The sequence below is a fragment of the Berghia stephanieae genome, chromosome 5, assembly GCF_034508935.2.
Source record: "Berghia stephanieae isolate SIO BIC M18660-M18661 chromosome 5, UCSD_Bste_1.3, whole genome shotgun sequence".
Taxonomy (NCBI): domain Eukaryota; kingdom Metazoa; phylum Mollusca; class Gastropoda; order Nudibranchia; family Aeolidiidae; genus Berghia; species Berghia stephanieae.
In genome coordinates, this window is record NC_088364.1 from 1425254 (window position 1) to 1439886 (window position 14633).

General features: G+C 36.4%; 2 protein-coding genes across 8 annotated transcripts in view; one reads left to right on the plus strand and one right to left on the minus strand.

The window, feature by feature from the left end:
• Nucleotides 1-6762, minus strand: part of LOC144972223 (sorting nexin-14-like) — an 80278-nt gene extending 73516 nt beyond the window's left edge. For 2 of the 3 annotated variants that reach the window (XM_078913255.1, XM_078913254.1), the window contains exons 1-4: nucleotides 6503-6744; nucleotides 4798-4866; nucleotides 2742-2793; nucleotides 515-594 (exon numbers count right to left, since the gene is read on the minus strand). In XM_078913255.1, coding sequence (XP_078769381.1) covers nucleotides 515-594; nucleotides 2742-2793; nucleotides 4798-4866; nucleotides 6503-6627 — 326 coding nt within the window. In that variant the 5' untranslated portion in view covers nucleotides 6628-6744. Of the gene's footprint in view, nucleotides 1-514; nucleotides 595-2741; nucleotides 2794-4797; nucleotides 4867-6502 lie in introns of all 3 variants that reach the window. The other variant, XM_078913256.1, reaches the window with a different exon arrangement.
• Nucleotides 6763-7025: 263 nt separating this feature from the next.
• LOC144972226 (cyclin-dependent kinase-like 4) overlaps nucleotides 7026-14633 on the plus strand; it is a 34751-nt gene continuing 27143 nt past the window's right edge. For all 5 annotated transcript variants that reach the window (XR_013645311.1, XM_078913260.1, XM_078913262.1 and 2 more), the window contains exons 1-5: nucleotides 7026-7551; nucleotides 10263-10457; nucleotides 10895-11073; nucleotides 12321-12433; nucleotides 13142-13281. Coding sequence is in view for 4 of the 5 variants with exons in the window: in XM_078913260.1 (XP_078769386.1) it covers nucleotides 7384-7551; nucleotides 10263-10457; nucleotides 10895-11073; nucleotides 12321-12433; nucleotides 13142-13281 (795 nt within the window). In the remaining variant the exon portion in view is untranslated. The remainder of the gene's footprint in view (nucleotides 7552-10262; nucleotides 10458-10894; nucleotides 11074-12320; nucleotides 12434-13141; nucleotides 13282-14633) is intronic.

Here is a 14633-nt window from a genome sequence, read left to right on the forward strand (position 1 = left end):
AATATAATAATACATAACAGAGAGATGATTTACAAGGAAAAAAATATCATCTCCCAAAACAATAACTATGCATTTGACTGTTTCCCTCCCAGCCAGGACTCCGGCCAGCGCCAGGACAAAACCAAGTAATCTCATTCCAAGACAAAGACAGAAAGCATGTTGAAAACAGATACAAGGGGATAGAAGACACAGTATGTACCAAAACAGCCAAAATCATCATGAATAAAATATAAAAAGAATATCAAGTAAAAACGGGATTAGGAAATATAAAATACGGCAACCAAATATTGTGAAAATCATTTGGAATCATCATTAGGCTATTCATCAAAGAGTAGAGATTATTTTGGCATGGTGGAATTGACTGATGAAACCTGTGGAAAAGAGGATGAATTTGTTAGATCATTTTAACCTTTGCATGACTTACGAAGAGTGAAATGTGGTCATCAATTAGCTGAGGTCAAAAGGAAAAATAGAAATTGAGTTCATTGAGAATGAAACACATAACAATACTTACCTGTGTCTGGGGCATTTCCTCAATCCACAAACAGTACAGACCGTTTTCATCAGCGTTAATTCATCTTCTTCCAAATTATTCTGTAAAACAAATTGTCTATGCATTATCATTATCGGGAAACACAGTTCATTTTTCAAAAATTATATTATATAAATATACAACATGAGAAAGAAAAAAAACATGAAAGAGAGAGAGAGAGAGAGAGAGAGAGCTTCATCCCCACTAACAATAAATGACTGGAATACTCTGATCTGACACCGGACATAACAAAGGTTGAATGCTTGGAATTATGGGCCCCTGGGGCCTTTGGTAAATACAAGCCATTGAAGACTGAAGAGGTCTCTCTAATCAGGAACTCCCCAATCCTGATGTCTCCATTATCCAGACAGGACACCTAGGGACATAGTTTTTCTTCTTTATTTGTTCACCGTAATACAGAAATTCTTGTTTTCAGATCTGAACACTTATTTTGGGAACAGGCCATTTCAATATTGACGATATATGGCTATAATATAACTTCATAATGACTTATACCATCTGTCCACCTACTTTAGTTCAATGCAATCGACAAACGATCGAACTCAATCCAGCTTGATGATGAAACGCTTTGCCACATCAAATTAAGGTTGGGTAGGTTACTTATTTGTCTATCCAGTCCAGTCGTCGGCAGATAGGCCCGTTTCCTAAATCAACTTGGCAACACATAGTGTGTGCAACAATCAAAAGGCGTCAATTATGTGTGACTGGTCAGTTAACACAACCCGATAGACACCAATCCCCCCCCCCTACCCCCCCCCCCCCTACCCTTCTCCACTACTTGATATTGACGTCATTGGGCATTTGATTTGACCACGATTTGATGCTCCTACATTTCAACAGCCCTTATAAGGTTTAGGAGCTTCAAAGTGTGGTGAGATCAAATGCCCATCAAAGCCTTGCTATTGCCAATGTCATCAATATCAAGTAGTGGCTGGGTGGGCTTGGATTGCCTCAATTACTCATCTACAATCAACACTGCCTTAGCCTTCATCAAATTACATTTATCACCATTTCTATACAACTTCAACATGTCACCCTTGTTAGCAAAGAGAAGAAGAGTCAAGACACCACCACAATGGAAAAGAGAACTTTAAATTATCATTCTGAAATGACGATCCAAAACATTCAGGAGTTTGTGAGAGATAAAGAAAATAATATGTGAGTAAAAAAAGATTCTACTAAACCACACATTAGCCAGTGATGAAAGCGCATATAGTCCTATTGTTGTTTGTTTGTTTTTAAGGGTTTTACGGCGTTTGTAACACATTTTGGTCATATCAGCGCCAATAAAAAGGAAGAAAATTGGATGGAAAAAACATTCTAGATGTACAATAAAAAGTACTTGAGGAAAAAAGTAAGACAAAGGGGAATGGTACAAATAGGGAACAGATGTAGATTCCAAGTGCACACTATCAGTGTACTTAGTTTGAGATTACCTAAAAGTCTCGTCCAGACACAAGCACAAGATCCCACTAGGAGGAATACACTCAAATGTTTACAAATCATATGTTAAAAAAAAAAAACCCCAAAAAACTCAAAACTATACATTCGACTGTCTGTTTCCCTCCCAGACAAGGAGTCCGGCGAGGGTCAGGACAAAACTAAGTAATCCCATTCCAAGACAAGGACAGAAAGCAATTGGAAAACATATACAAGGGGACAGAAGACACAACAAGTACCTCCCTGCCAACCTTGGGAGGTCGGGACCCCACCCAGTAGTCTTAACCCTATTGTTGTTTACAATAATGATATAAACTTAGATTCCCCAGGTCTGAGATTACAACTACATGAGGCACTTTAGGGACTGATTCACTATCCAGATGTCTCTGTAATCCAGAATTATGATAGTAATAGGCTTCAACAGTCATGACGTCACTTCTCTCGTAATTACGCATAGTAGTAGTAACTGGTTTTAAACTATCGGAACAATGGCGGACGCCCTTATGAAATATTTCTCCAACAAGCATAAAAGTGTATCCAGATGAAAAAAACATTATAAATCTAATCATGTTTTGACTTTTATACATTCTGATCATATGACATATGAAAAACTTTTAGCCAGCATGTAGAATAAAAAGTAAACGATTTTCTTTCTTTAGAACCAAGCTGCTGGTTGCTGGACGGACGTGACATCAGACTATTGAATCCTATAGATGTGTTTGAGTTATGGAGACGTGAATCTACTTACCTTTGATTTCCTGACATTGATGGGCAACAGATTTGGTAACAGGGAATTAGGACTGAAACCAAAAAAAAACCAAAAAAAAACAAAACAATTAAAGAAAAAAAAATTGTTTAAGAATGATTTCATTCCCTGTTGCAATCTTGATGAAAACTTTTTATTTTTTTAAAACATGACAAAACTCATGCACCAAACTTCCTAGGATCCAATAGTTATCCATCATTTTGTTTGTTTGTCAACGATTATTAGATTTTCTCAACTTTAACGGACTTCATTTCCGTGTGAGATTAACCCTCTATCGTCCAAACAATGATAGAAATCTGATCAACTATTAACAGGTCAAAATACAAACAAAAACTCCTATAGAAAAAAAAAACCCCAAAAAAACTCAAGCTTCTTTTTTATAGCGCAATACCCACTAAACATGCTCAAAGCGCTTTACAAAGGGTCCCTGATCAACAGCAACATGTAACATGTAGAACGAGACATGACGCCTCTTAGGTGATATTACAATTTTTTTTTTTCGACAAAGACAACACTGTGATGATCAGGTACTCATTTTACATCTGAGTTTGGTGAGAGAATGTGAGTAAAGAGTCTTTTCCAAAGACTCATCTATGAGCCAAACGAGGCTAGAACCCAGGACCTTCCAATCTGAAAGCGAGTTTCATACCACAAGACTTCATAGCTGCAAGGAACCACAAGGCCCATGGATTCAGAGTTAATCCCACATTCTATAGCGTGAAATAGACAATAGTAATTGCTTGGATAAAACACTAGTCTATAGCAGAGTACTCTCCACAAGATCTAACAGACTCAGTTAGCCAATCACCGCTGGGTGGACTGGGGGTTCAGAAAAAAATCTGGACTTCACCAGGGATCGATCTTGGTCCCTTTTGCATGTGAAGAGATTATGTGCGGCTATGTGGTCTAGTCGTATGACACTTGATTTCGGATCGGAAGGTCCTGGGTTCGAGCCTCGCACTCTGCGCATAGTTGAGTCCTTGGAAAAGGCTCTTTACTCACATTCTCTCACCGTACTCAGGTGTAAAATGTGCACCTGGCTGTTAACAGCTTTGTATTTGTCCGAAAAATTGTAATATCGCCTAACAGGCGTCATGTCCCGTCCTACATGTTAAATGTTGCGGTTGACCAGGGACCCCTTGTAAAGCGCTTTGAGCACATTTAGTGGATATTGCGCTATATAAAGCTCATTTTAAAGAGAGTGCTTTACCAACTGGGCAATCAGGAGCCCATTAAATACAAAGGTCACGACCTACAAAACGATTTATCTCAACAATTTTTCATATATAGCTACTTGTCCCTGTCATCACCATTCCAAGTAAAGTAGCAGTCAGAAGGAAGATCATTGGATTTTTTAAATGGTATTCAGCGGTTTGGAGAAACTAGGTTAAACTTTGACTTCACAGTGCTGTGCTGAAAGAATACTTTTTAATGTTAAGCACCACAAGATTGAAAAAGCCTTAAGGCCAAATGAACTGGAGTTTGCTTTTTTATTTTTTTTTTTTTTTTTTGGCAGTACAGAGAAACTAGAAAAGTGAGTGGAGCAGGCACTTGTGTTGATAATAACTAGAAATGAAGTGAGTAGAAAAGTGCCAGAAGACAGTCTCTAAAAAACTTTGTGGCATGCAAAGGGGGCTCGAGCACCCTTCACCGTAAAGATTTTAATTCTCTATTATTTTTGGGCACTTTTCTACTCACTTCATTTCATGTTAGAGAAACTCAATAAATTTGACTTTCATGGTACTGAAGGATTATCTATTTTCTAGTGTCGAGCACCATCAGATTGAAAGAGTCATCATAAGCCATCATAAGATTTTATATTGGTAAACAATCAAAAAGGCAAAGTTCTTTCCATCAAATCTAACAGATCCAGCACCCAATTACTAATGTGTAAATAAAAGGTCTGGAAAAAACAAAACAAACCCCAACTCTATCGAGATATAAAAAAACCAGAAAACAAATCTAAATTGAGGGCTGGACCAAATGAACGATTGGGGCGCCCTAGACAAGAGAGAATGGTAGAAATGTGCTGGATTACCTGACAAACGTGTAGGTCAGCGTCATGCCAGCGATGAAGGCCCATACTATCAGAAATATGTGCAGAAAACTGAGGGAATGAGAATAAATGGAGGAATCAAAATAGTTTATTAGGGACTTTAAATCTAAACTAATCAAAATGCTTGTATGTAAATTTATGTTTCATGAATGACATTTTATGATCTCTAAATGAATACAAGATACTCAGCAATTCAAACACAAAGTACATTCAAATAGAATATCATATACATCTGTTATAGTTATATAGGATTTATTTTCATTTACACAGTTTAAAGGAAATGCCGTGGATAAGCAATCCTGGACTTCCTGTGTTGTTTTTACACTGTCACGTGACGGTTTTGAGAAATTTGTCATCTGCTACAAATAATTAGAATGGTGGGGGGTAGATATTTTCATTGGAGCAGAAAAAAGTATTATTTCTTGTACATCATAGAAAGGAATAGGGTTGACTGAATAAAAGGAAAAGGGCTTTGTATTCCCATCCTCCTCCTGCTCCACCACCACCACTGCCGCCGCCACCACCACTACCACTATCACCACCACTGCCGCCGCCACCACCACCACTACCACTATCACCACCACTACCACTACCGTCAGATTGGAGGGATAAGGAATGGAAAGAAGGAGGCATGGAGGAAGACGAAAGAGAGACGTGTCGCTTGCTGACGTAAAGCATGTCAAGGATGCTCGCAGCTGATTTTATGTTTCCAGATAATAGTTTCCTTTTATCTTTATTATTGTTAATGGAGAATACAGGGTTTCCACCAAGAGAGCAGTCAAAGCATCACAACTCGGACTTCAAATAACGATAATCGTTTTGCCGCTACTTGTCTTCTGGTGAAAACAGGAAGATCTGGTACTAGGTCGGAGATCCAATTTCGCCTCTAAAAGTTTGCATTGCTACTGGGTTTGGGTTTGCTCTCCCCCACCCCTATTTCTTTTTTTATTTCAACTTAGGACCATCCATTGCTTGTGTTGCAACGGTAAACCATTGTACGTAGATCCTGAGGCTAGATGCCCCGTTACCGTGTACGTAGGCACTCCCCAGAAAAAAAAAAAAGAGAGAGAAACACACACACACACACTCTCTCTCTCTCTCTCACACACACACACACACACACAGTCTCGCATCCGCTACGAACTAATTTTGCACACCAATTTTTACTGCACTTGTTATGCACCAAATTGCATACCTATCTAGGGACACTTTTTTCCGTATCTTTTTCTCAATAAACTTTTTTAAAAACCTTTGATTTTTGTTTTTGCGACGGCACCTTGTAAACAGACGTAAGCCTCCACGATTTCGCGAGGAATGAATCATGAAAAATTTTACGATATAATTTCAAACACAACTTATGAAATTCATCAAGGATTATCTAGTACCGAATGTTTTTTGATAGAAAACAAATGCATCTTCAAATCTAAACTGCTTTTGACTTTTGACGGTAAGCGTTAAGGTTTTTTTTTTAATTTTTCTGTCCAAACGAATGATTGGTACGACCGGCACAGCTCTCTAGGCTCTCGTACGAAATGGTTTTTTTTGTCTTGTTTATTTTTTTTTTGAAAACAAACGCATCTTCAAATCTAAACTGCTTTTGGCGGTAGGCTAAAAGGCTGTTCCACTGGCTCACCTCTCTAACTCTATCTCAATCCTGAACCCTGCCTTCTATCAAACTCAAACTTACTTGTAAAAGAACAAACTAGAAACCAGAAGGACTCCACAACCTGCTGAAAACTTTGAATGGTTTTCAATGTAATGTCTCAATAAATACCAAGGTATCATGTTCGTTTGTGTTTCTTCAATGTACATGAAAAGCGAAAACTTTTATAAACTCCATCAACATTACACAGTAGGTATTTCACTTTTGGCAGAAAAGCTGTTTTGATGAAAAGCAGACGCAGAGGTTTACGCCCCTTGAATATATCCGTTGAAGACGAGTTATGTGATTCCTTACACTTATTGTAGATCCTTTCTTGATAGGAACCTACTTGATATCATTATCAGTTTAACCCTTCTTGTCAATTTGATGTTGATCGAAATTTGAAGTCTTGAATTTATTCTTTGGAAAAGTGATAATATGTTAAACTTAATTCTTGAGGAATTATAATGAATAAAACTCGATTTCCCCCCCGCACGGATATATGAATTTGGCAGTTATTCAAAGTGTCTTTATTCACTTTAAACCAGAAACGGAAATAAGTAATGCAAGATGTCAATGCGCAAGTCAAACACTATTGTTGTCACTGGAGACAAGAGGAAGCTGGAGATGTGTTATGATTGCACATACTTTTCTTATTGATATTTGTTCATTTTCCAAGAGTTTTTCATTCTTTTGACTTTGTTTTACGTTACTTTACAAGCATGTAGCTTTCAAAATTAACTATGTTACCCAAAAGACATGGAGTTTATTTTTTTACCAATCAAGTTGTGAATTCACAACCAATGCGTGAATTTGAATTAGGGAAATAAAAAGCACGCATCCTTTCAAAAAAGAGACTGTCTGAATTACGTTGTTGATTAAGCGGGGGTAATTCACCTGCTTCTATTTGTGCCTTTGATACAAAGATGGAGCGCTATGAGAACCTAGGTCTTGTGGGAGAGGGAAGTTATGGCATGGTTCTCAAATGTCGCCACAAGGAAACTGGTCAATTAGTCGCAATCAAAAAGTTTTTAGAATCAGAGGATGATAAGATGGTAAAGAAGATTGCCATGAGAGAGATTAAAATGTTGAAGGTAAGGTATTCTTTTGCCTTTCGTCCTTGATATAATAAATGTGCTAGTCGTAATTATCATAAAAAGATATAGGTACGTCTAGAGGTTGTTTGGGTTTTGTTCTGTCTTCTTTTTTTCTTTCTTTTTTTGTTGTTGTTTATCAAAATGAAATTTCTGCCATTGTCTATTATAATTTATTGTGGTTTGTCAGTATCCATGTCAATACTGCAGTCCCCTGCAGTCTAGGATGTGAAAAAAAGTCTTTCAGAGGCATAAGGCCCGTGGAGCCTAAGTTTATCTCGGTTTAAGTTTCTATAGCGTGAAACGGACAACAGCAGTTCAAAGTGGCAATTCGTACTCGAGTCTGAATAGTCTCCCGTGGCTATTCGGACTCAATGTGCATGCGCAGTTAACACAATGTGGCAGTGGGCAGAACTGATAAAGAAACAGATGAAAAGTTCAGAAGAAATTCTGTTTTACTCGTGTCAAAATGACTCATGAGTCTCATAACCCCTGCTTCAGACTGTAGAAGGATATGTTAATTTTTTTAAAAATTGTCCTGATTTTGTTTGGACATCGCATTGTGTTGTTAACAAAGCTTTTCCTTTAGTCCAAAGTTACTTTAACTGACTTTTGTTACTTTTGATCAATGCTTTTGTCTTTCTTATCAAATAAAGTTACTATAATTGTTATTTTGATTTGCATCAATTCTATTCAATTATCAATATTTAAAAAAAATATTTTTAAAAACAAAACTATACTGCCATGGAAGAAACAAAACTATACTGCCATGGAAGAAACAAAACTATACTGCCATGGAAGAAACAAAACTATACTGCCATGGAAGACTATTTAAAAACAAAACTATACTGCCATGGAAGACTATTTAAAAACAAAACTATACTGCCATGGAAGAAACAAAACTATACTGCCATGGAAGACTATTTAAAAACAAAACTCTACTGCCATGGAAGACTATTTAAAAACAAAACTATACTGCCATGGAAGACTATTTAAAAACAAAACTCTACTGCCATGGAAGACTATTTAAAAACAAAACTATACTGCCATGGAAGACTATTTAAAAACAAAACTATACTGCCATGGAAGACTATTTAAAAACAAAACTATACTGCCATGGAAGACTATTTAAAAAAAACTATACTGCCATGGAAGACTATTTAAAAACAAAACTATACTGCCATGGAAGACTATTTAAAAACAAAACTTACTGCCATGGAAGACTATTTAAAAACAAAACTATACTGCCATGGAAGACTATTTAAAAACAAAACTATACTGCCATGGAAGACTATTTAAAAACAAAACTATACTGCCATGGAAGACTATTTAAAAACAAAACTCTACTGCCATGGAAGACTATTTAAAAACAAAACTATACTGCCATGGAAGACTATTTAAAAACAAAACTCATACTGCCATGGAAGACTATTTAAAAAAAAAACTAATACTGCCATGGAAGACTATTAAAAACAAAACTATACTGCCATGGAAGACTATTTAAAAACAAAACTATACTGCCATGGAAGAAAAACAAACTATACTGCCATGGAAGACTATTTAAAAACAAAACTATACTGCCATGGAAGACTATTTAAAAACAAAACTCTACTGCCATGGAAGACTATTTAAAAACAAAACTATACTGCCATGGAAGAATAAAACAAAACTATACTGCCATGGAAGACTATTTAAAAACAAAACTTACTCATTACTTAGCCATGGAAGACTATTTAAAAACAAAACTATACTGCCATGGAAGACTATTTAAAAACAAAACTTACTGCCATGGAAGACTATTTAAAAACAAAACTTACTGCCATGGAAGACTATTAAAAACAAAACTCTACTGCCATGGAAGACTATTTAAAAACAAAACTATACTGCCATGGAAGATTATTTAAAAACAAAACTATACTGCCATGGAAGACTATTTAAAACAAAACTCTACTGCCATGGAAGACTATTTAAAAACAAAACTATACTGCCATGGAAGACTATTTAAAAACAAAACTATACTGCCATGGAAGAAACAAAACTATACTGCCATGGAAGAAACAAAACTATACTGCCATGGAAGACTATTAAAAAACAAAACTCTACTGCCATGGAAGAAACAAAACTCTACTGCCATGGAAGACTATTTAAAAACAAAACTCTACTGCCATGGAAGACTATTTAAAAACAAAACTATACTGCCATGGAAGACTATTTAAAAACAAAACTCTACTGCCCATGGAAGACTATTTAAAAACAAAACTATACTGCCATGGAAGAAACAAAACTCTACTGCCATGGAAGACTATTTAAAAACAAAACTCTATTGCCATGGAAGACTATTTAAAAACAAAACTCTACTGCCATGGAAGATTATTTAAAAACAAAACTATACTGCCATGGAAGACGATTCAGACTGGGTCCAAATAACCTGTTGATTGCACATGCGCATTGGAGTCCAAATAGCCATGGGAGACTATTCAGACTCGAGTCGGAATAGCCGCAGCCATAGCAATTACTTGCTACCCTTTGGATATGACGCTAGTCTTTCGCAAAGTACTTTCTACCAGATCTAATAGACCCAGCTACCCATTTATTGCTGGAAAAAATCTTGACTGCACCCGGGATTGATCTTGTTCTCTTTAGATGTGAAGCGAGTACTCTACCAACTGAATTATTGGGACCCCCATGTACCATCTGATTTTATTTTTCAGCAATTACAACATGACAATCTGGTGAATCTCATTGAGACTTTCCGACGACGCAAACGTTTGTATCTGGTGTTTGAATTCGTTGACCATACAGTGCTGGATGAGTTAGAGAAGTGTCCAAATGGTCTGGATGAAAATACATGTCGTAAAATCTTGTGGCAAGTTCTTAACGGAACAGAATTTTGCCATCTACACCATGTAGGTTAAAGTTAATTCTTTTCTCCCTTGACAGCATTTTTACACCTTTATCTTGGATCTTTTTTTTTGGAATAAGTTTTAAGAATTTAAAAAAATCGAATTTCCTTAATCATTCTATTGGGAAATTTGTATTCCAGATTTATTTCAAGAAAATACTGAAATAATCCAATCGTCAGTTTCAGTGCAGTGCTTCTAAATCAAGTATTTTGATTCAGTTACTTAAGAGGAAGAAAAAATAAAAAGACATGATTTTACTGCAGTCCCGACAATGTCAATATATCCATCCTCAACTGTATTCAATTAGTCTTTTAAATTTTTATTCAGGGTTAAATTTTGATGAATAAAAGATTTTTTAAACTTATTTTTTTGAAAATTCATTCTATTCACTGTAGTAATGTTGATTTGTCAGTCATTTGAAGTTCTCAATCAATTTCCAGATAATTCATAGAGATATCAAACCAGAGAATATTTTGGTCAGCAAAACTGGCATCGTGAAAATCTGTGATTTTGGGTTTGCTCGTACTCTGGCCCAGCCTGGTGAAGCATATACAGACTATGTCGCCACTCGCTGGTATCGAGCCCCAGAACTTCTTGTAGGAGACACCAAGTATGGCAGGTGAGTTTTGTCAACTGTATCAGTAAACTAAAGTAAGATAAAGTTGTGAGACTTTGATTCTAAAACGAGTAACAAAGAGTGAATATATGAGGCTCAAACTCTAGACGTCTATTTCTCTTTGTGTGGAATAGTTTACATCCAAAATCTCAATTATGCTATTTAAAAAAAAATAATTTTGTTCCTTGTTTTTCAAAGATGAGAAAGTCTTGGTTGCCAACAGACATGACATGTGATGTAAAAAGTAATAAACAAAAATAAATAAAACAGCTTCAAAAAAAGAACAAAATACCAAACACGAAACGTTTCAGGCTCAAATCCTTTCTTCAGCCAACTGCAAAAAACAATAAAGACATAAACACATAATGTATTTATGTCTTTATTGTTTTTTGTCTGCGAATTCCATCTGTTATGGTTTTATTCACTGTATTTCAGGGCTGTTGATAGCGTATTTCATCTGTTATGGTTTTATTCATGTATTTCAGGGCTGTTGACTGCGATATTCCATCTGTTATGGTTTTATTCACTGTATTTCAGGGCTGTTGATAGCGTATTTCATCTGTTATGGTTTTATTCACTGTATTTCAGGGCTGTTGACTGCGAATTCCATCTGTTATGGTTTTATTCACTGTATTTCAGGGCTGTTGATAGCGTATTTCATCTGTTATGGTTTTATTCACTGTATTTCAGGGCTGTTGACTGCGAATTCCATCTGTTATGGTTTTATTCACTGTATTTCAGGGCTGTTGACTGCGAATTCCATCTGTTATGGTTTTATTCACTGTATTTCAGGGCTGTTGACTGCGAATTCCATCTGTTATGGTTTTATTCACTGTATTTCAGGGCTGTTGACTGCGAATTCCATCTGTTATGGTTTTAGTCACTGTATTTCAGGCTGTTGACTGCGAATTCCATCTGTTATGGTTTTATTCACTGTATTTCAGGGCTGTTGACTGCGAATTCCATCTGTTATGGTTTTATTCACTGTATTTCAGGGCTGTTGACTGCGAATTCCATCTGTTATGGTTTTATTCACTGTATTTCAGGGCTGTTGACTGCGAATTCCATCTGTTATGGTTTTATTCACTGTATTTCAGGGCTGTTGACTGCGAATTCCATCTGTTATGGTTTTATTCACTGTATTTCAGGGCTGTTGATAGCGTATTTCATCTGTTATGGTTTTATTCAGTGTATTTCAGGACTGTTGACTGCAAATTCCATCTGTTATGGTTTTATTCACTGTATTTCAGGGCTGTTGACATCTGGGCTGTTGGATGTTTGTTGTCCGAGATGTTGACAGGAGAGCCATTGTTTCCTGGAGACTCGGACATTGACCAGCTCTATCACATCATCCGTTGTTTTGGTGGGTAGCCATTTCAAATTAATTTACACTCCAGAATTGTATTTTGATTTGATTCGTTTCATATTTCACCTGATATATCTTTGGAGACAGCACAATCTTTTTTTTTTTTCTAAATTGACTTCTTCTGTCTTTTCCTTTTCTCTTCCCTAGCAGTCTCTCTCTCTCTCTCTTTCTCTCTCTCTCTCTCTCTCTCTCTCTCTCTCTCTCTTCCTCTATCATCTCTCTTTTTTCTCTCTCTCTCTATCTCTCTCATTCATTTTCTCTTTTTTTCTCTCTCTCCCACTCTCTCTCTTTCTATCTATCTCTCTCTCTTTCTATCTATCTCTCTCTTTTCCCTCCTCTCTCTCCTCTCTCTTTCACTCTCTCTATCTCTCTCTTTCACTCTCTCTCTCTTTCACTCTCTCTATTTCTCTCTCTCTCTCTTTCTCTATTTCTCTCTCTCTCTCTCTCTCTCTCTCTCTCTCTCTCTCTCTCTCTCTCCCTCTCTCTCTCTCTACTACACACACACACACACACACACACTCTGTTTCTTTGCATTGTTAAATACATTGGAATCGACCTACACGATGCAATTTGAATGACTAATTATCCTCAATGTCACCATTTTTCATGCTAATGTCACTACTGGATATGTCTCCATATTTTTCATGCTAATGTCACTACTGGATATGTCTCCATATTTTTTTTATTTATTAAAATACATTGTAGGCAATCTCACCCCACGTCACAAAGAAGTGTTTCAGCGCAATCCCCTCTTTGTCGGCATGCGATTGCCCGAGTCCAGGGACATTGTACCTCTCGAGAAAAAATTCACTCGTGTCTCAACAGAATCTCTCAATTTAATGAAGGTATGGCTGTTGTTGTGTATTAATTATCACTATTGATATTATCATCATCATCATCATCATCATCATCATCATCATCATCATCATCATCATCATCATCATCATCTTCATAATTGTTGAGTTTATCATGTGATATTTAATAAGTATTTTTTGCCTCTGATTTTCTTCTCATTTTTTTTTTTTTTTCATTTTTTTAATTGAGCTTTTATATAGCGCAATATCCACTAAATGTGCTCAAAGCGCTTTACAAGGGGTCCCTGGTCAACAGCAACATTTAACATGTAGGACGGGACATGACGCCTGTAGGCGATATTACAATTTTTCGGACAAAGACAACGCTGTTAACGGCCAGGTACTCATTTTACACCTGAGTACAGTGAGAGAATGTGAGTAAAGAGCCTTTTCCAAGGACTCAACTATGCGCCGAGCGCGAGGCTCGAACCCAGGACCTTCCGATCCGAAAGCGAGTGTCATACCACAAGACCACATAGCCGCACATGATGAAGAAAGCACACCGAAATGAGCTTGTTTGTTTGATTGGTGCTTGTTGTTCTGTGAGTTACTGTTGTTGTTTTTCTGACATGGCGGTATTTTGCACACAAAAATAGAAAACAGTAAGGGGCTGCCTGAAGCCGGTGATCGTAAAATACTAACAAAAGAGTGAAAATGGAGAGGCTCCGTATGGGAACAAAACAGACAATGGACGTTTTGGGTAGAAACCCTTCGTCAGCACAACAGTACACAAATAAACGTGGAAAACAAATAAAATATAGTGAAAAATATTTTTCACTATATATTATTTGTTTTCCACGTTTATTTGTGTACTGTTGTGCTGACGAAGGGTTTGTACCCGAAACATCCATTGTCTGTTTTGTTCCCATACGGAGCCTTTCCATTTTTACTCTTTCGTTAGTATTTTGCACAAAAAAAAATCCTAAATTTTGCAAGCCAAAAACAGGAAAAATTTGCACAAAATTTGCAAAAAAATTGCTAAAATTTCCTAAAAACCGATAATTTTTTCATGAAAGAGAAAGGTATTTGTTTGTTTTGAAGGGTTTCATGGCGCTAGCAACAAATGTAAGGTCATATCAGCGCCAGTAAAAAAGAAGAAAATGGGATTGTAAAAAAGAAACTACTCTTGATTAATTATCTTTCATGTTCTACACGAGCTATCAAATTAAATGAAAACAAAAAATCCATCTTCTTTTTTGTCTTTTTTTTTTCTTTGCAAAAAACTGCCGTACCAGATTATTGTAGTTCTCGTTTGTTTTCCTAGAAAGGGTATGTGGAATGTGTACCCATAACATTAATATTTTGCATTGCTTTTCATTTGAATTTTTTTTTTTTATTCTCTT